A 23,946-nucleotide genomic window follows, 5' to 3' on the forward strand; every position below is an offset into this window, starting at 1 on the left:
AACGAGACGTTTTATATTCAGAGATTTATTTCTATAAACCTGAGCGTGAAGATCAGGATCAGTTCACACACAAAACTATAAACATAAAAGCTGCTGCTGACAGTAATAATAACACAATAATATTTGATATTGATGTCGTAATAATGCAAATATTAAACGTTCCGTCCAGAGAGAAAAACATTCAGAATCATTTAGACAGAGAGGAAACGTGAAAACCAAATAAGAAAGAGTGAAAGTGATTTATTATTATTTATGTCTATATAGTCTGATGTTTATAATCTGGTCTTTAATAGTCAGGTATTTTTTTATTTTAGTTTCTAAACTCCACCAGGTTTCCTGTGATGTATGAAACAGTTCCAGGCTGGAATGCTCAGTAAATTCTATATAAAAAAATAGAAATCTTTTTACGTGAATGAATTTGGTCGGAGTGCAGCTGCTCTGTACGCTGTGCGCTGATTAAATGTCAGGTTCAGATCAGGAGGGTGTCGGTGTGAAGGTTCTGGTCAGGCAGAAAAAGGCACGTCTGGGTAGAAAAATAAATCCTGTCTGAACCTGAACATGAGGAAGCGCTCCACAGATTCGGTTCTGTGTCCAGGATGTTCGAAATTCTGTATATCGACACTTTCAGATTCATTCAGTCGTTCTTACGATAATATTAATAACGTGTGTTTGGTCGAGAACATGAAAACAGGGAGGTAATAAAGTAACTGGTGCTAATCCAGCAGGTGAAGAGAAAATGAGGATCGAGCTTCGGATGATTTTACTCCCTCACATCTCATGTTACATTCATCCTATTTTTATTTTTATTATTTACTTACACTGCAAAAGCATGATGTTTTATTTTAAACAGCCTGAAAAACAGCAAATTATTTGTAATGATTATTTTTTGAGGAATTTTTTTATTGCTAATACTTTTAATTTAATTTCATTTTATTTTATTATTGATATTGATGTTATTATCATCACCGTTATTATTATTTTAAATATTATTCATAATATCAGTAATTTATTTTTATTTTATTACATTTAATTATAATAATAATAATAATTACACAATACAGCACAATAAATTAATAATTAAAGAACAGCAAATTATTTTAATGATTATTTTAAGAAGTAAATTCACTGAGCTGACAGTTTTTTACTCCCCAAAATGTTTTTATTCATCAATAAAAGGTGTAATATTGAGGGTTTATAATAATTGTAAAGTGTGTTGAGGCTCGGCGGGAGCTGAACTCGCTCGCTCGTCACTGTAAACACGTTTATAAATAAATAAACGTAATAATTCTGCTGTAATCAGGAGTTCATATCGATTCTTTGCAGCGTTTTTGATTTGTCGGATCAACACAAAGTGCCTGAAGAGTAAAAAACTCCACAAAAATAGAAGCTTTTCATTTAAAAAAGGTAGAAAAGATACAGGAGCAGTTTAGTTTGGAGCCTGGTGGTTTCCTCCGTACTGGACTGAACAGGTTTAGTGTCCTCAGGAGTGTACAGGGGGGGTTTTTTGGGGGATCAGTGTTCCTCGAGCCAGGAGGGCGTGTCCGCTCCAGGTATCTTCATCTTGATGTGAAACTGTTTGAGTGTTTGTTCCAGATGTTTCTGGTCACCGGAGAAATACGCAGCCATGGCGTTATGGAACAGAACCAGCTGATTGTGCAACACCTTCACCTGCAACACCAACAACAAATAATTATCATCATCATTATTACAATTATTACCATTATTAGTTTATTATTATATCATTATTATTAACATAATAATCATAATAATAATTAGCATTATATTTATTATTGTTTTTATTATTATTATCATTATGATAAATATTAAGATAAATATATATTTTTATTGTTATTAATATTATTATAATAATAATTATTATTTTTATTTTCACTATTATAAATATTCCTTATTCAATACTTAAATAAAAATAACAACAATAAATATAATAATCATAATCATAATCATAATCATAATAATAAAATATAATAATAATAATAATAATAAAATATAATAATAATAATAATAAAATAATAATAATAATCAATAATAAATATAATAATAATCATAATCATAATCATAATAATAATAATAAAATATAATAATAAGAATAATAATCATAATAATAATAAAATAATAATAATAATCAATAATAAATATAATAATAATAATAATAATAACAAAGTTATAAAAGAACATAAATATATTACTGTATCTGATTTCTCTCTGGAGGATTTAGACGTACCTTGTTCTCCTCCAGGAACTTGAGTTTGACGGCGACGTCGCTGCGCATCTTCTCGTACTTCTCACGGTGGACCTGAAACTGGGCCTGAGACTGCTCGATTTTAGGGAGGGTGGTGCCGTCCCGGGGGCCGAGGTTCAGCTCCTCCAGATCCGTACGGTACGCGTCATACTCGACCCTGCAGCCGAGAGGGGGAGAAGAGAGGGAATGAGCACAAATCCCCACAGACACACTCCGAAAGCCTTCCCAGAAAAGTTACAGCTGCTTCTGATCACGTGACCTCACCTGGCTGCTTCTGATCATGTGACCTCACCTGGCTGCTTCGTACTGTTTGATGTTGATCATGGTGTCCTCGATGGTTTTATCGATCAGCGTGTTGACGCTGGAGATGAAGAACTGAATCGCTCCCAACAGAGTCTCACCGTTCCGGGACAGAAGCTTCTGGGTCTCGGCATTAAACCCGAACTCCTCCTGAGAGGACAGAAAAAATACAAGTACTCCAATAAATATACAAATTAAAATAAAACAAATATAAATAAAAAATACTAATAAAATCACTCCAGTAAAAAAACAATAAAAAATAAAAATACAAATAATAATAAAAAAATATTATTAAAATAACAATATAATACAAATAAAATCACGCAAATAAAAAAACAAAAAAATTCTTAAAAAGTACAAATAAAAAAATACAATTTAAAATAAAAAACATATAAATAGAAATAAAAATACAAATAAAAATTAAAATGAAATAAAAATACAAATAAAAAAGAAAAAGAAAAAGAAATAAAAATACGAATAAAAAAACTAATAAAATGTAAAAAAATACAAATAAAAACACAAATAAAAATAAAAGCATTTAAATAAAAAAAGAAAAACACCTAAAATAACAAACAGAAATAAAAACAGAAATACACAAATACAAAAAAAATCCAAATAAAAAATACAACTAAAAGCAAATCTGAAAATAAAAAAAATACTAACACAAATAAAAATACAAATAAAACTAATTCAAGTAAAAATTTATTAAAATTTAAACAAAATACACAGAAATACACAAAAAAACAGAAAGTTAAAAAAAACAAAAAAAATTCTATAAAATTAAGAACAAATAAACAGAAATAAAATAAAAACAAATTTTTTTAAAAATAAACAGAAATAAAATCAAATAAAAATACAGACTCACTCACTCAGAACCAGGGTTCAAACCCAGTTCCCCGGGGCTGTGTGTCCCCGGAGCCCCTCTGCGTTTGTGTATGTACTGAATGTAAAAGCTCACGTGCAGTTCCGGCGTTTTCTGGCTCAGGTCGGCGAAGGCGTCGCCCAGTTGGCGCTGCGTCTGCAACATCTGTGCCAGCTGACTGGCCAGCGTCTGTGCCAGCTTCACCACCTGCTCGTACTTGCGCTTGTTGTCCCTCAGGATGTCGATCTGAGCCTCCAGCTCCAGGTCCACGGTTCGAGAGCCTCGGCCCAGCTTCTCCGACAGGATCTGCTTAGTGCACTGGGGGGGGAGGTCAAGGGTCACGTTACTGAACACACACAAACAAAAGTACCTGGACACCTGACCACGGGACGTCCAATCACAAAACCACACACTGATTAGGCTGAGAAGGTCTGACTCACAACTGGTGTTCTAATTCAGCCCACTAAAGTAGAATAGCAAAGGTCCTTCCCCAAACTGTTGAGATAAAGCTGTGACACCTTTAAAGCATAATACCACCACCATGCTTCACAGGTACAGCACCGTCAGCTTATTTTAGTACAGCAGCTTCTAAGCTTTTATGAAGCTCGCTTGACTGTGTCGACTCTTTAAATTAATGGGGAAAAAGTACAGAAAAAAGTTCTTGAATAAAAATAAAAAAGAATTAAAAATACAAACAAAAATAAACAAAACATAATAAACTACAAATAAATAAAAAAATGCAAATAAAATAAAAACAAAAAGAAATAAAATTCCAAAAAAATTCAAAGGAAATAAAAATACAAATAAAAAACAAAAATGAAAACAAAACTAAAAAAACTAAAAAGAAATAATACAAAAAAAAGATACAAACAAAAATAAAAGAAATAAAAGTTTGAAAAACAAATAAAAGCATCAAAATCTAAATAAAAAATACAAAGAAAAATACAAACAAAATAAGAATAATTAAAAATACAAACAAAATAAACATAAAACTACAAATAAAATGTAAATTAAAAAATACTAATACTAAAAATAAAAAATACTTAAAAAATACAAACAAAGAATGAAAAGAAATAACAATACAAACAAAAAAATAAATAAAAATACAAACAAAAATAAACAAATAAAAAACAAATACAATTACAATAAAAAAAAAATAATTTTAAAACAAAAACAAATTAAAGCATCAGAATCAGAATAAAAATACAGTTTTAAATTGGTAAACTTTGTGGTTTTGTTTCAGTATGAAGGGGCATCCTTGGTACGAAGACCACTGTTCCATGTCTCATGTAGGAACAGATCATGATCTGGACAGATGATCCAGAGACCTGAAGTTCAGGGATGTTCCTGGTCAGGGTTCCTGGGGGTTTCTCATTAGAACTCAGTGGAACGTGAGGAGACACCAGAGACCCAGAACATCCAGAAGATGAAGAACCTCTTTCAGCTGGTGAGTGTTTTTACTCACTTTGTAGGTGTTGATGCTCCACTTGCGGACCAGGTCCAGCTTCTCCATGGCCGGGCTCTTCAGGTCATCAGATAGGACCACAGCGCCACTGTTCTGCTGCTCTTCATCACCAGCACCTGAAAACCCATTCATTCATTCATCAGCATCTCCACAAGATCAGGAACCATGTGAGAAGGTTCTACAGGAACCAGGTGAGAATCCGGGCGCGATCGGCTCATCCAAGGGTCTCTGTGCAGCGCCATCGATCAGCCAGCAGAGGGCGTAACTGCAGAAGTTATGAGGAATCTCCCTCCCACTTCTGCAGTTACACCCTCCGCTGGCTGATCGATGACCGAGGATAATGAAGATCGGTATGTGACTCTCCGTGCGCCATACGGATCTCCGTGTGAACCCGCCCGGTGCAGGTGAAAAGAGGAATTGTTTTAAATGCATGAATAAATAAATAAATAGCTGATGTACCTGTAAAGGGTCCCACGTCCTCCACGCCCTCGGTCACGCTGCCATACGCCTCCGGTGCGCTGTGGACGTGAGTCGGTCCAGACGAGGATGAGCCATGTGATGGGTTCTGCAAAAAACACACCGTGTGTAACAATCCATGCTTTTCAATTCAGTTCTCCTGATCAGGGTCACAGTGGGTCCAGTTCCACTCATCATGGATGAATACATGGATATAGATACAAGATAGGTGTTCCTAATAAAGTGCTCAGTGTGTGTGTGTGTGTGTGTGTGTATAGGTGTTTGTGTGTGTACAATACCAGTCAAAAGTTTGGACACACCTTCTCTTCAGTGGTTTTTCTTGATTATTTTTATTTTCTACATTGTAGATTAATACTGAAGACGTCCAAACTATGAAGGAACACATGTGGAATTATGTAGTGAACAAAAAAGTGTTAAACAAACCAGAATATGTTTTATATTTTACCAACTCTACCTCTGCACAGCACAACTGATGCTCTCAAACACATTAAAAAAGCAAGAAATTCCAGAAATTAACTCTTGACGAGGCACAAACGTTAATTGAAAACCGATCCAGGTGGCACCTCATGATGCTGATTGAGAAAATGCCAAAAAGTGTGCAAAGCTGTCATGAGAGCAAAAGATGCTACTTTAAAGAATATAAAATATATTCTGGTTTGTTTAACACTTTTGTGTTTACTACATAATTCCATACGTGTTCCTTTATAGTTTGGACGTCTTCAGTATTAATCTACAATGTTGAAAATTAAACAAAAATCAAGAAAAACCACTGAAGAGAAGGTGTGTCCAAACTTTTGACTGGTACTGTATGTGAGTGTGAGTGTGGGAGTGTACGTGTGTGTATGAGGGTGTGTGAGTGTGTGTATGTGTGTGTGTGTACGTGTGTGTACATGTGTGTGTATGTGTGTGTGTGTATGCAAGTGTGTGTTTGTATGTGTAGATGTGTGTGTGTATGAGTGTATGTATGTACAGTGTATCACAAAAGTGAGTACACCCCTCACATTTCTGCAAATATTTCATTATATCTTTTCATGGGACAACACTATAGACATGAAACTTGGATATAACTTAGAGTAGTCAGTGTACAGCTTGTATAGCAGTGTAGATTTACTGTCTTCTGAAAATAACTCAACACACAGCCATTAATGTCTAAATAGCTGCAACATAAGTGAGTACACCCCACAGTGAACATGTCCACATTGTGCCCAAAGTGTCAATATTTTGTGTGACCACCATTATTATCCAGCACTGCCTTAACCCTCCTGGGCATGGAATTCACCAGAGCTGCACCAGTTGCTACTGGAATCCTCTTCCACTCCTCCATGATGACATCACGGAGCTGGTGGATGTTAGACACCTTGAACTCCTCCACCTTCCACTTGAGGATGCGCCACAGGTGCTCAATTGGGTTTAGTCCATCACCTTTACCTTCAGCTTCCTCAGCAAGGCAGTTGTCATCTTGGAGGTTGTGTTTGGGGTCGTTATCCTGTTGGAAAACTGCCATGAGGCCCAGTTTTCGAAGGGAGGGGATCATGCTCTGTTTCAGAATGTCACAGTACATGTTGGAATTCATGTTTCCCTCAATGAACTGCAGCTCCCCAGTGCCAGCAACACTCATGCAGCCCAAGACCATGATGCTACCACCACCATGCTTGACTGTAGGCAAGATACAGTTGTCTTGGTACTTCTCACCAGGGCGCCGCCACACATGCTGGACACCATCTGAGCCAAACGAGTTTATCTTGGTCTCGTCAGACCACAGGGCATTCCAGTAATCCATGTTCTTGGACTGCTTGTCTTCAGCAAACTGTTTGCGGGCTTTCTTGTGCGTCAGCTTCCTTCTGGGATGACGACCATGCAGACCGAGTTGATGCAGTGTGCGGCGTATGGTCTGAGCACTGACAGGCTGACCTCCCACGTCTTCAACCTCTGCAGCAATGCTGGCAGCACTCATGTGTCTATTTTTTAAAGCCAATCTCTGGATATGATGCCGAACACGTGGACTCAACTTCTTTGGTCGACCCTGGCGAAGCTTGTTCCGAGTGGAACCTGTCCTGGAAAACCGCTGTATGACCTTGGCCACCATGCTGTAGCTCAGTTTCAGGGTGTTAGCAATCTTCTTATAGCCCAGGCCATCTTTGTGGAGAGCAACAATTCTATTTCTCACATCCTCAGAGAGTTCTTTGCCATGAGGTGCCATGTTGAATATCCAGTGGCCAGTATGAGAGAATTGTACCCAAAACACCAAATTTAACAGCCCTGCTCCCCATTTACACCTGGGACCTTGACACATGACACCAGGGAGGGACAACGACACATTTGGGCACAATTTGGACATGTTCACTGTGGGGTGTACTCACTTATGTTGCAGCTATTTAGACATTAATGGCTGTGTGTTGAGTTATTTTCAGAAGACAGTAAATCTACACTGCTATACAAGCTGTACACTGACTACTCTAAGTTATATCCAAGTTTCATGTCTATAGTGTTGTCCCATGAAAAGATATAATGAAATATTTGCAGAAATGTGAGGGGTGTACTCAATTTTGTGATACACTGTATGTGTACGTGTAGTGGTGTGTGTGTGCGTGTGTGTATTAGAATATGTGTGTATGTGTGCATTTATGTGTGTGTAAGTGCGTGTGTATACAGTGGTGTGTATATATATATATATATATATATATATATATATATACACAGTATATATGTGTGTGTGTATGTGTATTAGAACGTGTGTGTGTATATATATGTGTGTGTGCGTGTGTATGAGTGTTTGTATGTACGTGTACATGTGTAGATGTGTGTGGTGTGTGTGTATTTGTGTATGTTTGTGTATGTGTGTGTATTAGAATGAGTGTGTATGAGTGTGTGTGTGTATTAGAATGAGTGTGTATGTGCATTTATGTGTGTATGTATGTGTGTGTGTTGGTGAGTTTGTGTGTGTGTCTAAGTGTGTATGTATGTGTGTATATGTGTGTGTGTATGTGTGTGTGTGTATGTGTGAGTGTATGTGTGTGTGTGTGTGTGTGAGTGTATGTGTGTATATGTGTGTGTATGTGTGAGTGTGTGTGTATGTGTGTGTGTGTGTGTGTGTGTGAGTGTATGTGTGTATATGTGTGTGTATGTGTGTGTGTGTATGTGTGAGTGTATGTGTGTGTGTGTGTGTGTGAGTGTATGTGTGTATATGTGTGAGTGTATGTGTGTGTGTGTGTGTGTGTGTGTGTAAGCTCTAACCTGATGAAAGGTTTCTCCCCGGTCGCTCTCTGCGTCTCCGTTGCTGGTGACCGAAATTTCAGCCGGACCCCTGCAGGCCTCATCCGCCATCGTCACCTACACACACACACACACACACACACACACACACACACACACACACACACACACACACACACAATAAATATAAACGTGTGTCACATGACTGTGAGAAACACTCAGAGTTTCTGTCCCGCGGGTGAAAGTGGCGCCGGGTGTCCGATAACTTCTGAATATTTCAGTGTTATTTAATCAGCGGTGCAGCCCAGCCTCCAACTTCCCTCCCAATTTAGTCGTATCTGATTCCCCGATTGTGTTTCACTCCCTCTCTACTGCTGCAGACCTCCACTCGTGACTAACACACGCCCCCTCCGACACGTCTGCAGTACCGACCGCTTCTTTTCATATGGAGATCTGTATCATGCCCGTACCGATCTCTGTGCAGCACCATTGATCCGCCAGCAGAGGGCGTAACTGCAGTGGTTATGAGGAATCACTACAGCACTCACAGCCACAAAGTCGTTTGCTAGTGTAAGACTCTCACCGACCAGGGTGGAGGTGGTGCAGGAGCACAGAATTGTAACAGGGAACTAAATATGATTAAAAACTTGTGTGTGTGTATATGTAGGTGTGTATGAGTGAGTGTAAATATAAGTGTGTGTGTGTGTGGTTATGTGTGTGTTGGTGAGTTTATGTGTGTGTAGGTGTGTATGTTTATCTGTGTGTAGGAATGTGTGTGTGTTTATAAGAGTGTGTGTGTGTGTATGTATGTGTGTGTGTGTATGTGAGTATATGTGTGTAGGATTGTGTGTGTGTCTGTTTATGTGTGTATATGTGTGTGTAGGAGCATGTGTGTGTGTATGTGTAGGTTTGTGTGTATATGATTGTGTGTGTGTCTATGTGTAGGTGTGTATAGGTTAGTGTGTGTAGGAGTGTGTGTGTGTATATGTGTATGTATAGGTTTGTGTGTGTGTCTATGTGTAGGTGTGTATAGGTTAGTGTGTATATGATTGTGTGTGTGTAGGAGTGTGTGTGTGTGTGTGTAGGTGTGTTTGTATAGGATTGTGTGTGTGTGTAGGAGTGTGTGTGTAGGTGTGTTTGTTTAGGATTGTGTGTGTGTAGGAGTGTGTGTGTGTGTGTAGGTGTGTTTGTATAGGATTGTGTGTGTGTAGAAGTGTGTGTGTGTGTGTAGGTGTGTTTGTTTAGGATTGTGTGTGTGTAGGAGTGTGTGTGTGTGTAGGTGTGTTTGTTTAGGATTGTGTGTGTGTGTAGGAGTGTGTGTCTATGTGTAGGTGTGTATATGATTGTGTGTGTAGGAGTGTGTGTTTGTACAGGGTTGTGTGTATAGGGTTGTGTGTGTGTGTGTGTGTGTGTGTGTGAGTATAGGATTGTGTGTGTGTCTATGTGTAGGTGTGTATAGGTTAGTGTGTGTAGGAGTGTGTGTGTGTATATGTGTATGTATAGGTTTGTGTGTGTGTCTATGTGTAGGTGTGTATAGGTTAGTGTGTATATGATTGTGTGTGTGTAGGAGTGTGTGTGTGTGTGTGTAGGTGTGTTTGTATAGGATTGTGTGTGTGTGTAGGAGTGTGTGTGTAGGTGTGTTTGTTTAGGATTGTGTGTGTGTAGGAGTGTGTGTGTGTGTGTAGGTGTGTTTGTATAGGATTGTGTGTGTGTAGAAGTGTGTGTGTGTGTGTAGGTGTGTTTGTTTAGGATTGTGTGTGTGTAGGAGTGTGTGTGTGTGTAGGTGTGTTTGTTTAGGATTGTGTGTGTGTGTAGGAGTGTGTGTCTATGTGTAGGTGTGTATATGATTGTGTGTGTAGGAGTGTGTGTTTGTACAGGGTTGTGTGTATAGGGTTGTGTGTGTGTGTGTGTGTGTGTGTGTGAGTATAGGATTGTGTGTGTGTAGAAGTGTGTGTGTGTGTGAGTATAGGGTTGTGTATGTAGGAGTGTGTGTCTATGTGTAGGTGTGTATATGATTGTGTGTGTAGGAGTGTGTGTTTGTACAGGGTTGTGTGTATAGGGTTGTGTGTGTGTGTAAGTGTGTGTGAGTATAGGGTTGTGTGTGTGTGTGTGTGTGAGTATAGGGTTGTGTGTGTGTGTGTGTGTGTGTGTGCGTATAGGGTTGTGTGTTTGTGTGTGTGTGTGTGTGAGTATAGGATTGTGTGTGTGTAGAAGTGTGTGTGTGTGTGTAGGTGTGTTTGTTTAGGATTGTGTGTGTGTAGGAGTGTGTGTCTATGTGTAGGTGTGTATATGATTGTGTGTGTAGGAGTGTGTGTGAGTATAGGGTTGTGTGTATAGGGTTGTGTGTGTGTGGGTGTGTGTGAGTATAGGGTTGTGTGTGTGTGTGTGCGTATAGGGTTGTGTGTGTGTGTGTGTGTGCGTATAGGGTTGTGTGTGTGTGTGTGTGCGTATAGGGTTGTGTGTGTGTGTGAGTGTGTGTGAGTATAGGGTTGTGTGTGTGTGTGAGTATAGGGTTGTGTGTGTGTGTGTGAGTATAGGGTTGTGTGTGTGTGTGAGTATAGGGTTGTGTGTGTGTGTGAGTGTGTGTGAGTATAGGGTTGTGTGTGTGTGTGTGTGTGTGTGCGTATAGGGTTGTGTGTGTGTGTGTGCGTATAGGGTTGTGTGTGTGTGTGTGTGTGCGTATAGGGTTGTGTGTGTGAGTGTGTGTGAGTATAGGGTTGTGTGTGTGTGTGTGTGTGTGCGCGTATAGGGTTGTGTGTGTGTGTGTGTGTGCGTATAGGGTTGTGTGTGTGTGTGTGTGCGTATAGGGTTGTGTGTGTGTGTGAGTGTGTGTGAGTATAGGGTTGTGTGTGTGTGTGAGTATAGGGTTGTGTGTGTGTGTGAGTATAGGGTTGTGTGTGTGTGTGTGAGTATAGGGTTGTGTGTGTGTGTGAGTATAGGGTTGTGTGTGTGCGTGTGTGTGTGTGCGTATAGGGTTGTGTGTGTGTGTGTGTGTGTGTGCGTATAGGGTTGTGTGTGTGTGCGAGTGTGTGTGAGTATAGGGTTGTGTGTGTGTGTGTGCGTATAGGGTTGTGTGTGTGTGTGTGTGCGTATAGGGTTGTGTGTGTGCGTATAGGGTTGTGTGTGTGTGTGTGTGCGTATAGGGTTGTGTGTGTGTGTGAGTGTGTGTGAGTATAGGGTTGTGTGTGTGTGTGAGTATAGGGTTGTGTGTGTGTGTGAGTATAGGGTTGTGTGTGTGTGTGTGAGTATAGGGTTGTGTGTGTGTGTGAGTATAGGGTTGTGTGTGTGTGTGTGTGTGTGTGTGTGCGTATAGGGTTGTGTGTGTGTGTGTGTGTGTGTGCGTATAGGGTTGTGTGTGTGTGCGAGTGTGTGTGAGTATAGGGCTGTGTGTGTGTGTGTGCGTATAGGGTTGTGTGTGTGTGTGTGTGAGTATAGGGTTGTGTGTGTGTGTGTGTGTGTGTGTGTGAGTATAGGGTTGTGTGTGTGTGTGAGTATAGGGTTGTGTGTGCGTATAGGGTTGTGTGTGTGTGTGTGTGAGTATAGGGTTGTGTGTGTGTGTGTGTGTGAGTATAGGGTTGTGTGTGTGTGTGTGAGTATAGGGTTGTGTGTGTGTGTGTGTGTGTGTGAGTATAGGGTTGTGTGTGTGTGTGCGTATAGGGTTGTGTGTGTGTGTGTGTGTGAGTATAGGGTTGTGTGTGTGTGTGTGTGCGTATAGGGTTGTGTGTGTGTGTGTGTGTGTGAGTATAGGGTTGTGTGTGTGTGTGTGTGTGTGAGTATAGGGTTGTGTGTGTGTGTGTGTGTGAGTATAGGGTTGTGTGTGTGTGAGTATAGGGTTGTGTGTGTGTGTGTGTGAGTATAGGGTTGTGTGTGTGTGTGTGTGTGTGTGAGTATAGGGTTGTGTGTGTGTGTGTGTGTGTGTGAGTATAGGGTTGTGTGTGTGTGTGTGTGTGTGTGTGTGTGTGAGTATAGGGTTGTGTGTGTGTGTGTGTGTGTGAGTATAGGGTTGTGTGTGTGTGTGTGTGTGTGAGTATAGGGTTGTGTGTGTGTGTGTGTGTGTGTGAGTATAGGGTTGTGTGTGTGTGTGTGTGTGCGTATAGGGTTGTGTGTGTGTGTGTGTGCGTATAGGGTTGTGTGTGTGTGTGAGTGTGTGTGAGTATAGGGTTGTGTGTGTGTGTGAGTATAGGGTTGTGTGTGTGTGTGTGAGTATAGGGTTGTGTGTGTGTGTGAGTATAGGGTTGTGTGTGTGTGAGTGTGTGTGAGTATAGGGTTGTGTGTGTGTGTGTGTGTGTGTGTGTGTGTGCGTATAGGGTTGTGTGTGTGTGTGTGCGTATAGGGTTGTGTGTGTGTGTGTGTGTGCGTATAGGGTTGTGTGTGTGTGTGTGTGCGTATAGGGTTGTGTGTGTGTGTGAGTGTGTGTGAGTATAGGGTTGTGTGTGTGTGTGAGTATAGGGTTGTGTGTGTGTGTGTGAGTATAGGGTTGTGTGTGTGTGTGAGTATAGGGTTGTGTGTGTGTGTGAGTGTGTGTGAGTATAGGGTTGTGTGTGTGTGTGTGTGTGTGTGTGTGTGTGCGTATAGGGTTGTGTGTGTGTGTGTGCGTATAGGGTTGTGTGTGTGTGTGTGTGTGCGTATAGGGTTGTGTGTGTGAGTGTGTGTGAGTATAGGGTTGTGTGTGTGTGTGTGTGTGTGCGCGTATAGGGTTGTGTGTGTGTGTGTGTGTGCGTATAGGGTTGTGTGTGTGTGTGTGTGCGTATAGGGTTGTGTGTGTGTGTGAGTGTGTGTGAGTATAGGGTTGTGTGTGTGTGTGAGTATAGGGTTGTGTGTGTGTGTGAGTATAGGGTTGTGTGTGTGTGTGAGTATAGGGTTGTGTGTGTGTGTGTGAGTATAGGGTTGTGTGTGTGTGTGAGTATAGGGTTGTGTGTGTGCGTGTGTGTGTGTGCGTATAGGGTTGTGTGTGTGTGTGTGTGTGTGTGCGTATAGGGTTGTGTGTGTGTGCGAGTGTGTGTGAGTATAGGGTTGTGTGTGTGTGTGTGCGTATAGGGTTGTGTGTGTGTGTGTGTGCGTATAGGGTTGTGTGTGTGCGTATAGGGTTGTGTGTGTGTGTGTGTGCGTATAGGGTTGTGTGTGTGTGTGAGTGTGTGTGAGTATAGGGTTGTGTGTGTGTGTGAGTATAGGGTTGTGTGTGTGTGTGAGTATAGGGTTGTGTGTGTGTGTGTGAGTATAGGGTTGTGTGTGTGTGTGAGTATAGGGTTGTGTGTGTGTGTGTGTGTGTGTGTGTGCGTATAGGGTTGTGTGTGTGTGTGTGTGTGTGTGCGTATAGGGTTGTGTGTGTGTGCGAGTGTGTGTGAGTATAGGGCTGTGTGTGTGTGTGTGCGTATAGGGTTGTGTGTGTGTGTGTGTGAGTATAGGGTTGTGTGTGTGTGTGTGTGTGTGTGAGTATAGGGTTGTGTGTGTGTGTGAGTATAGGGTTGTGTGTGCGTATAGGGTTGTGTGTGTGTGTGTGTGAGTATAGGGTTGTGTGTGTGTGTGTGTGTGAGTATAGGGTTGTGTGTGTGTGTGTGAGTATAGGGTTGTGTGTGTGTGTGTGTGTGTGTGAGTATAGGGTTGTGTGTGTGTGTGCGTATAGGGTTGTGTGTGTGTGTGTGTGTGAGTATAGGGTTGTGTGTGTGTGTGTGTGCGTATAGGGTTGTGTGTGTGTGTGTGTGTGTGAGTATAGGGTTGTGTGTGTGTGTGTGTGTGTGTGAGTATAGGGTTGTGTGTGTGTGTGTGTGTGAGTATAGGGTTGTGTGTGTGTGAGTATAGGGTTGTGTGTGTGTGTGTGTGAGTATAGGGTTGTGTGTGTGTGTGTGTGTGTGAGTATAGGGTTGTGTGTGTGTGTGTGTGTGTGAGTATAGGGTTGTGTGTGTGTGTGTGTGTGTGTGTGAGTATAGGGTTGTGTGTGTGTGTGTGTGTGTGAGTATAGGGTTGTGTGTGTGTGTGTGTGTGTGAGTATAGGGTTGTGTGTGTGTGTGTGTGTGTGTGAGTATAGGGTTGTGTGTGTGTGTGTGTGTGTGAGTATAGGGTTGTGTGTGTGTGTGTGTGTGTGAGTATAGGGTTGTGTGTGTGTGTGTGTGTGTGAGTATAGGGTTGTGTGTGTGTGTGTGTGTGTGTGAGTATAGGGTTGTGTGTGTGTGTGTGTGTGTGTGAGTATAGGGTTGTGTGTGTGTGTGTGTGTGTGTGAGTATAGGGTTGTGTGTGTGTGTGTGTGTGTGTGAGTATAGGGTTGTGTGTGTGTGTGTGTGTGAGTATAGGGTTGTGTGTGTGTGTGTGTGTGTGTGTGAGTATAGGGTTGTGTGTGTGTGTGTGTGTGTGTGAGTATAGGGTTGTGTGTGTGTGTGTGTGTGAGTATAGGGTTGTGTGTGTGTGTGTGTGTGTGTGAGTATAGGGTTGTGTGTGTGTGTGTGTGTGTGTGTGAGTATAGGGTTGTGTGTGTGTGTGTGTGTGTGTGTGTGAGTATAGGGTTGTGTGTGTGTGTGTGTGTGTGAGTATAGGGTTGTGTGTGTGTGTGTGTGTGTGAGTGTGAGTATAGGGTTGTGTGTTTGTGTGTGTGTGTGTGTGTGTGCGTATAGGGTTGTGTGTGTGTGTGTGAGTATAGGGTTGTGTGTGTGTGTGTGTGTGTGTGTGTGTGTGTGTGTGAGTATAGGGTTGTGTGTTTGTGTGTGTGTGTGTGAGTATAGGGTTGTGTGTGTGTGTGTGTGTGAGTATAGGGTTGTGTGTGTGTGTGTGTGTGTGTGTGAGTATAGGGTTGTGTGTTTGTGTGTGTGTGTGTGAGTATAGGGTTGTGTGTTTGTGTGTGTGAGTATAGGGTTGTGTGTGTGTGTGTGAGTATAGGGTTGTGTGTTTGTGTGTGTGTGTGTGAGTATAGGGTTGTGTGTTTGTGTGTGAGTATAGGGTTGTGTGTGTGTGTGTGTGAGTATAGGGTTGTGTGTGTGTGTGTGTGTGAGTATAGGGTTGTGTGTGTGTGTGTGTGTGAGTATAGGGTTGTGTGTTTGTGTGTGTGTGTGTGAGTATAGGGTTGTGTGTTTGTGTGTGTGAGTATAGGGTTGTGTGTGTGTGTGTGTGTGAGTATAGGGTTGTGTGTTTGTGTGTGTGAGTATAGGGTTGTGTGTGTGTGTGTGTGAGTATAGGGTTGTGTGTGTGTGTGTGTGTGTGTGAGTATAGGGTTGTGTGTTTGTGTGTGTGTGTGTGAGTATAGGGTTGTGTGTTTGTGTGTGTGTGTGTGAGTATAGGGTTGTGTGTTTGTGTGTGTGAGTATAGGGTTGCGTGTGTGTGTGTGTGTGAGTATAGGGTTGTGTGTGTGTGTGTGTGTGTGTGTGTGAGTATAGGGTTGTGTGTGTGTGTGTGTGTGTGTGAGTATAGGGTTGTGTGTGTGTGTGTGTGAGTATAGGGTTGTGTGTGTGTGTGTGTGTGTGTGTGAGTATAGGGTTGTGTGTGTGTGTGTGTGTGAGTATAGGGTTGTGTGTTTGTGTGTGTGAGTATAGGGTTGTGTGTGTGTGTGTGTGTGTGTGTGAGTATAGGGTTGTGTGTGTGTGTGTGTGTGTGTGTGAGTATAGGGTTGTGTGTTTGTGTGTGTGTGTGTGAGTATAGGGTTGTGTGTTTGTGTGTGTGTGTGTGAGTATAGGGTTGTGTGTTTGTGTGTGTGAGTATAGGGTTGTGTGTGTGTGTGTGAGTATAGGGTTGTGTGTGTGTGTGTGTGTGTGTGAGTATAGGGTTGTGTGTTTGTGTGTGTGTGTGTGTGTGAGTATAGGGTTGTGTGTTTGTGTGTGTGTGTGTGAGTATAGGGTTGTGTGTTTGTGTGTGTGAGTATAGGGTTGTGTGTGTGTGTGTGTGTGTGAGTATAGGGTTGTGTGTGTGTGTGTGTGTGTGAGTATAGGGTTGTGTGTTTGTGTGTGTGAGTATAGGGTTGTGTGTGTGTGTGTGTGTGAGTATAGGGTTGTGTGTGTGTGTGTGTGTGTGTGAGTATAGGGTTGTGTGTTTGTGTGTGTGTGTGTGAGTATAGGGTTGTGTGTTTGTGTGTGTGTGTGTGAGTATAGGGTTGTGTGTTTGTGTGTGTGTGTGTGAGTATAGGGTTGTGTGTTTGTGTGTGTGAGTATAGGGTTGTGTGTGTGTGTGTGTGTGAGTATAGGGTTGTGTGTGTGTGTGTGTGTGTGAGTATAGGGTTGTGTGTTTGTGTGTGTGAGTATAGGGTTGTGTGTGTGTGTGTGTGTGAGTATAGGGTTGTGTGTGTGTGTGTGTGTGTGTGAGTATAGGGTTGTGTGTTTGTGTGTGTGTGTGTGAGTATAGGGTTGTGTGTTTGTGTGTGTGTGTGTGAGTATAGGGTTGTGTGTTTGTGTGTGTGTGTGTGAGTATAGGGTTGTGTGTTTGTGTGTGTGAGTATAGGGTTGTGTGTGTGTGTGTGTGTGTGAGTATAGGGTTGTGTGTGTGTGTGTGTGTGAGTATAGGGTTGTGTGTTTGTGTGTGTGAGTATAGGGTTGTGTGTGTGTGTGTGTGTGAGTATAGGGTTGTGTGTGTGTGTGTGTGTGTGTGAGTATAGGGTTGTGTGTTTGTGTGTGTGTGTGTGAGTATAGGGTTGTGTGTTTGTGTGTGTGTGTGTGAGTATAGGGTTGTGTGTTTGTGTGTGCCGCCGGAGTTTGGAGCCGCACCCACTCGTTAGGGAGGGCGTCCATACACTATCGACCAATCCCGTGAGTGGTTACAGAAGGGCGTGGCGAGCGGGTGTGGATGGTTGGATGGTGCCGGATGGATGAGCCGTACCACAGGACCAAACCCCCTGAGGAACGGTCGCCTGGAGACGCATGAGGAGAACGAGATGCTCCAGGAGCGGCGGTAACCTGAGCGGTCTGAACACTGTGTGTGTGTGTGTTCGCACCCTGTGATGGACTGGTGACCCGAATTGCACCCACCGCGACCCTGACCAGGATAAAGCAATGAATGAACGAATGACAAAAAGAAAAATGAATCACTGATTCGTTAATCACCGCAAACGATTCATATATTTTGTTTGTGCTGTGAATCAAACGCTTCTGATTTCAGGAGGGGGATTTAAAATGGAAAATCTGGGCGTGGTCAGGCTTGAACTGCACCCACCACGACCCTGATCAGAGTAAAACGGTGGTAAAACAGACACTGAATGAACAATAGACGAACGGAAAATAAATCACTGATTCGTGAATCACTGCAATCGATTCAAACGATTCATTCATACACAGAATACAGACACAGTTCTATCACAAACACGTCTACCACCCCAAAAACTAAAGCCATCCCCCCCACCACCCCCACCACAGGCACCAGTAACACCACCACCCCACCACCCCCACCACAGGCACCAGTAACACCACCACAGGCACCAGTAACACCACCACCACAGAGACCCGGAGCAGGTTTGAAGCGCCCACACCCCGCCGAGCCGCCTGAATATAAGAAATGAAAACAATGATAATTATGCGACGCGCTGTTAGAACGATGGGTGTGTTCGGCATTACCCATAATCCTCAGCTTTCTAAATGGCTGCAGGTCTTCATACCAACCGACCGACTAACCAAACCTGATCCGGCGTGTTTATTCAGCTCGCCCGGCTGTATATTCAGAACATACAGAGGAAGCACGTGTCGTGTCGTGCTGAATGTGGACCCGGTTCAGCGGCTCGGTCCACCACAGTGCCGGCGCTCTGCTCAGGACGTGCAGCGCTCACTTAAATTATAAACAGGGAAACCATACGAGGCTTCATTACTAGAATAGGGGAGTACGGATCTGGGACCTGCACTGACGAGTGCACCTCATAACGGCCAGGCTGTTCTGTCAAATCAGCCACTCCCCCCACCCCCCCATTCCGGACCGCACTGCTAGGATTCGACCCTGGATCTCGCCGGTAGTGAGCTAGCGTATTTTAGCGCAGCGCCACTCGAGCACTTACAGTTGGCGGAACAATAAGACGCTGAACAGAACTAGAAGCAGTTCAACAAGGCGCTAGCCGGACGTGCTAATTATTGCAGCGATATTAAGCGTTTCCTGAGAGCGTTAGCGTGTGATTATGATATTTTGATCACGATGCAAAATACGATCATCATTTAAATAATATAAACGCGTAAGAAACGTTACCCTGTTAGGATTAAATCTCCGCTAGCATCCGTTAGCGTGGCGGGCGTGGCGCTAAGGGTTGGTCGGGGTTCATTTTAAGCTAGTGCTCTTTCTCCATAGAGGTCGGCGACTTCGCTCTCAAAACAAACAAAGCGTCGACTGTCTGAAACGAACGCGACGTTGACATGATGCTTCTAGCCGTGCTAATCATACTCTGGTATTACCGTCGGTTAGCGGTTAGCCGCAGAGTAAGCGGGAAGCGCACGTCTGATAATTCTGAACCTTCAGTCAGAACGTTTTCCTCTGGTACTTAGCGGTTTGGTGTTTTTTGTGATGGTCGAACGTCGAAGAATATGATTGGTAGTCAGAGGTCTTGGTTTGATTGGGCGCTCAGAGACAGACAGCCAATCACCAGGCAGAAGCAGCAGCGACAGAGCAGAGAAAGCAGGAACCCGCTAACAGGAAGCAAGGCTACGTGTACGGCGGGCGTCAGCGTCACCTTTAAATCCTGGACTGGTTCAGCTCTGGCTGATCTGGGATCAGAACGAACCGTCTGAGCTCCGTTATCAGAGCGCGGGTTCGGTTCTGCACCACCACCATCATCATCATCATCATCATCATCACCGTTCCCCATCTGCTGGGTTCTATCACCGATACCGTCACTTATATCCACCTCAGTCATCGTATCGTTAGAACCCGCCTCCTCCTCCAGGTCCGACCGCTCCCTCCGTACCTCGAGACTAACCTCGGACATTCCTGCAAGCAAGCGGGTCAGAGTGAGCCCACGCCCTTCAACCGGACCAACAGGAACCCAACCAGAGAGGAACCAGAGGAACGTCTCTGTTGTAGAGGTTCTAAAGATTCTAGATGTTCTAAAGTTTCTAGATGATCTAAAGATTGTAGATGTTCTAAAGATTCTAGATGATCCAAAGATTCTAGATGTTCTAAAGTTTCTAGATGATCTAAAGATTGTAGATGTTCTAAAGATTCTAGATGATCCAAAGATTCTAGATGTTCTAAAGTTTCTAGATGATCTAAAGATTCTAGATGTTCTAAAGATTCTAGATGATCCAAAGATTCTAGATGTTCTAAAGATTCTAGATGATCCAAAGATTCTAGATGTTCTAAAGTTTCTAGATGATCTAAAGATTCTAGATGTTCTAAAGTTTCTAGATGATTAAGATTCTAGATGTTCTAAAGATTCTAGATGATCCAAAGATTCTAGATGTTCTAAAGATTCTAGATGATCCAAAGCTTCTAGATTTTCAAAAGATTCTAGATGATCCAAAGATTCTAGATGTTCTAAAGTTTCTAGATGATTAAGATTGTAGATGTTCTAAAGTTGCTAGATGATCCAAAGATTCTAGATGTTCTAAAGTTTCTAGATGATCTAAAGATTGTAGATGTTCTAAAGATTCTAGATGATCCAAAGATTCTAGATGTTCTAAAGATTCTAGATGATCCAAAGATTCTAGATGTTCTAAAGTTTCTAGATGATTAAGATTGTAGATGTTCTAAAGTTGCTAGATGATCCAAAGATTCTAGATGTTGTAAAGTTTCTAGATGATCTAAAGACTGTAGATGTTATAAAGATTCTAGATGTTCTAAAGTTTCTAGATGATCTAAAGATTGTAGATGTTCTAAAGATTCTAGATGATCCAAAGATTTTAGATGTTCTAAAGTTTCTAGATGTTCTAGTCTAAAGATTCTAGAGGTTCTAAAGATTCTAGATGATCCAAAGATTGTAGATGTTCTAAAGTTACTAGATGTTCTAAAGATTCTAGATGTTCTAGTTTCTAGATGTTCTAAATATTCTAGATGTTCTAGTTTCTAGATGTTCTAGTTTCTAGATGTTCTAAAGATTCTAGATGTTCTAGTTTCTAGATGTTCTAAAGATTCTAGATGTTCTAGTTTCTAGATGTTCTAAAGATGTGACTCTCTGTGTGCAGGACTGAGCCCCGTATGAACCCTGGTGCAGTGGAGGTCTGCAGCAGTAGAATGGAAGCAAAATGTGATTGGGGAACTGGATATGACTAAATTGGCACAATCACCTCTAGCTCTGATACTAAAAGTTTCCGTTTCCACACCTGAGGTTCTAATTTACTGTATGAAGAGCCACAGAACGGTTACGGTACCAGAAGTCCCACACATGGTACCAAAGGTTCCTCTGGTTCCGGAGCACAAGTCTTCGGTCCTGGAACCGGAACGTTTGGTGTGGATAAAGCACAGCTCCCAGTTTCCTGGTACTAAAGCCTGTAGTCCTGTACGATCAGATCAGGATCTGGAACGGTTCCAGTCCTTCATGGCGTTTATGGATCCCGGTGTGGAACTGTTAGTGTGTTCCAAAGTCCAGCTCGTCTCCGGGATTAAGAGACGTGCAGGGACGCGTCCCTACAAGCATGTGATTAATCATTCAACCCAGAGGCTGCGTTTAACTCTTCCTTCCTACCTCACGCCGCACATTCCAAACTCACTCAGGAACTACACTGTGGGGTCAGAAGTATTCGGACGCCCCTTATTATCTCCATATTTATGTGTTTCAGTCACAACAGTGGAAATAAATCAATCATATAAAGGAAATGATATGCTTTTTCCTGACCTCAGCCACACTCAACAGCTCTGGGATGAATTGGAACACCAACTGATCAATCAGTACCCAGACATACTTAATGAATGGGCACAAATCCCCACAGCTGTACAGATCACATACAGGTAACAGGGTTCGTTTTTTAAACGGATCAGGCGTCCAAATACTTTTGGCCACACGGTGTATTCATGTCTGGTAGCGCTCTTAGTGATCAGATGAACATGTAAACACACTGGAGAGGTGAGGACGGGGACAGGTAACCAAACCAAAGGTGTTCTTGGTGATGTTTGGCTCTGAGGAACTATTTTAAGGAACTCTGCGGGTTCACAAACTTTTTCCGAGCCGAAATTGCATCCCTGAACGAAACAAAACTGTTTGTTTGAGTCTGAACAGCAATAAAATGTATAAAATGTCAGAACTGATCATTTAGGAACGTTTTTAGGACCTGTGGATCAAAACATGGACCGAATTGAAGCGACTTCTTGCTTCAGGCTGCGGTTAAAATGTCGTGGCGCAAAATGGGCGCGTCCTGAATCGCGCATCGACACAATGAGTGCACACTCCTAGTGCACCCGTGTCCGATTCCACATTTTTTTTCCCAATTTTTTACACGTTTGGGGTGTTTTCTTACCTTTTTTAAAGCAGGCTGTGTTTCAAACTGCGAACTGAGCACTAAACAGCGCGTCCAGTGTAAATCTAGTGCACTACCTAGTGAACCTCAGTGCGGATCAGGACGCGCGCTGTAACACAGAACTTCCGCTTAAGTTGGCTTACTTTCTGTACGGAAACACTCGGCTTGGCACACGGTTCCACTCCCTGTGTGGCACAAACTGCCACCATACCCACCAGATGTGCCAAGCATGGCTCTGTAAAGCACTATTACACCCGTGTGGCATTACAGACAGCTGGCACCACTCACACCCAGGGTTCCACGGTGTATCAGAACCAGAAAACACACACACCAGTGCTCCCAGTACCCCCAGTGCTCACAGTACCAGTCTCTTACCTGCACCCGGTGGTACCCGCCTCGATGAATTCACTCTGTGCCCTGCACCCGCTCCCAGACTGGCATCTATACCCGCGTCCAGTGCAGCAGAGCTCGGTGAAGTGTTTAGATCCTCCCGGAAGAGAAGTCACCGAGCTCCAGTGCGCCCCCCCACAGTCAGATCCGGGAATTACACCCACACTGCACTGGGGTCTGCTGGAGCAGTTAAAGGTGTGTGGGCTCGATTCCCAGGTGGTCAGGGTTCTTTCTGTGTCTGTGTGAGTTTCCTCCGGGCGCTCCGGTTTCCTCCCACTGTACAGAGACGTGCAAGTGAGGTGAACTGGAGACACTACAATCGCCCTAAGTGTGTGTGTGTGCTTGCCTGTGATGGACTGGTGATCTGTCCAGTACTTTTCACCCGGTGAATTGTACCCACCGCGACCCTGACCAGGATAAAGAGGTGATGATGAATAAATGAATGAATACAAGGTGAACTGGAGATACTAAAATCGCCCTAAGTGTGTGTGTGTGTGTGTGTGTGTGTTTGTGTGTGTGTGTGTGCTTGTGATGGACTGTACCCACCGCGACCCTGACCAGGATAAAGAGGTGATGATGAATAAATAAGTGAATACAAGGTGAACTGCAGCACCACATCAGGTTTGGTGTATTTGGGACTTAGCTATGTCTGAGGAATGATTAGTTGTCGCCCTGTCCGGGGTGTTTTGTACCGGTGAATTGCACCCACCGCGACCCTGACCAGGACGTGGTGGTAAAGCAGACAGTGAATGAATGAATACAAAAAGGTTCGTTCCATAGGCTAGTGAGCTGTGTCTGAGGAATGATTAGTTGTCGCCCAGTCCAGGGTGTTCCTGCCCTGTGCTCAGTGTTTCCAGGTGGAACCGGACGCGCCACGACCCTGACCAGGATGATAAGTAAAATAAGAAAGTGCCTCGTTCTTGTCTTGGTCGGGATTTAGACCCTCCACCTTCTGATTGATATGGTGTGGAGGGTCTCCAGCTTTGGGATGATTTGGAACCTTCTACATCAGTGACTTTACAAACGCTCCTTCAGACCTCCTGAGAAGAGTGGAGACTGTTATAGCAGCAAGATGTCTGCAGTTCTATATTAATGTCCATGGTTTATGAATGAGATGTCCATGGTCATGGTAGGTGTGTGTGTGTGTGTGTGTGTGTGTTGGGTGTAAGGATTATTTATCTGTGTGGGTTTGAATCCTGCAGGTGCTAAAGAGCGTCAGCAGGGGGCAGCAGCGCTCCACTCCAAACACTTTACCATTTACATTAGAAATCATGAGTCTGTAACAACGAACAGTGGGAAGCAGATATGACTCAGATCACTCACTCACTCACTCACTCATTCATTTGTTTACTTAATTTTTATTCACTTTTATATATTCACTCTCTTTCACCCACTCATTCATCCAGTTATTCATTCATGCATTTGTTTACCCATTCATTCGTCCACTCACTTTCATTCGTTAATTCACTCTTATTTACTCGAACTCATCCAACTGAATGAATGAGTGAGTGGGAATAAATGTGTAACTTAAGTGTGTGAGTGAATGGATGAGTGTGAGAGTGATTAGGTAGGTGAATTAGTGACTAAATGAATGAGTGAATGTGTAAGTTAATGAGTGGGTAAGTAAATGTGTAAGTGAATGAAC

General features: G+C 42.8%; 1 protein-coding gene across 2 annotated transcripts; it reads right to left on the minus strand.

Moving 5' to 3' along the window:
* Positions 1-9: 9 nt before the first annotated feature.
* Positions 10-22,388, minus strand: arfip1 (ADP-ribosylation factor interacting protein 1 (arfaptin 1)). 2 transcript variants are annotated; one of them, XM_063008888.1, is made up of 9 exons: positions 22,287-22,388; positions 19,193-19,449; positions 8,599-8,694; positions 5,347-5,452; positions 4,888-5,003; positions 3,519-3,740; positions 2,553-2,710; positions 2,243-2,417; positions 10-1,668 (listed from the first exon to the last, which is right to left on the minus strand). In XM_063008888.1, the coding sequence occupies exons 2-9, from the start codon at positions 19,445-19,447 to the stop codon at positions 1,513-1,515; spliced, it is 1,284 nt and encodes a 427-aa protein (XP_062864958.1). In that variant the 5' UTR covers positions 19,448-19,449; positions 22,287-22,388; the 3' UTR covers positions 10-1,512. The 2 variants fall into 2 exon arrangements, with proteins under 2 accessions (XP_062864958.1, XP_062864959.1); XM_063008889.1 differs by lacking the exon at positions 19,193-19,449.
* Positions 22,389-23,946: the final 1,558 nt, after the last annotated feature.

Source organism: Trichomycterus rosablanca, chromosome 14 (genome assembly GCF_030014385.1).
Source record: "Trichomycterus rosablanca isolate fTriRos1 chromosome 14, fTriRos1.hap1, whole genome shotgun sequence".
NCBI lineage: Eukaryota > Metazoa > Chordata > Actinopteri > Siluriformes > Trichomycteridae > Trichomycterus > Trichomycterus rosablanca.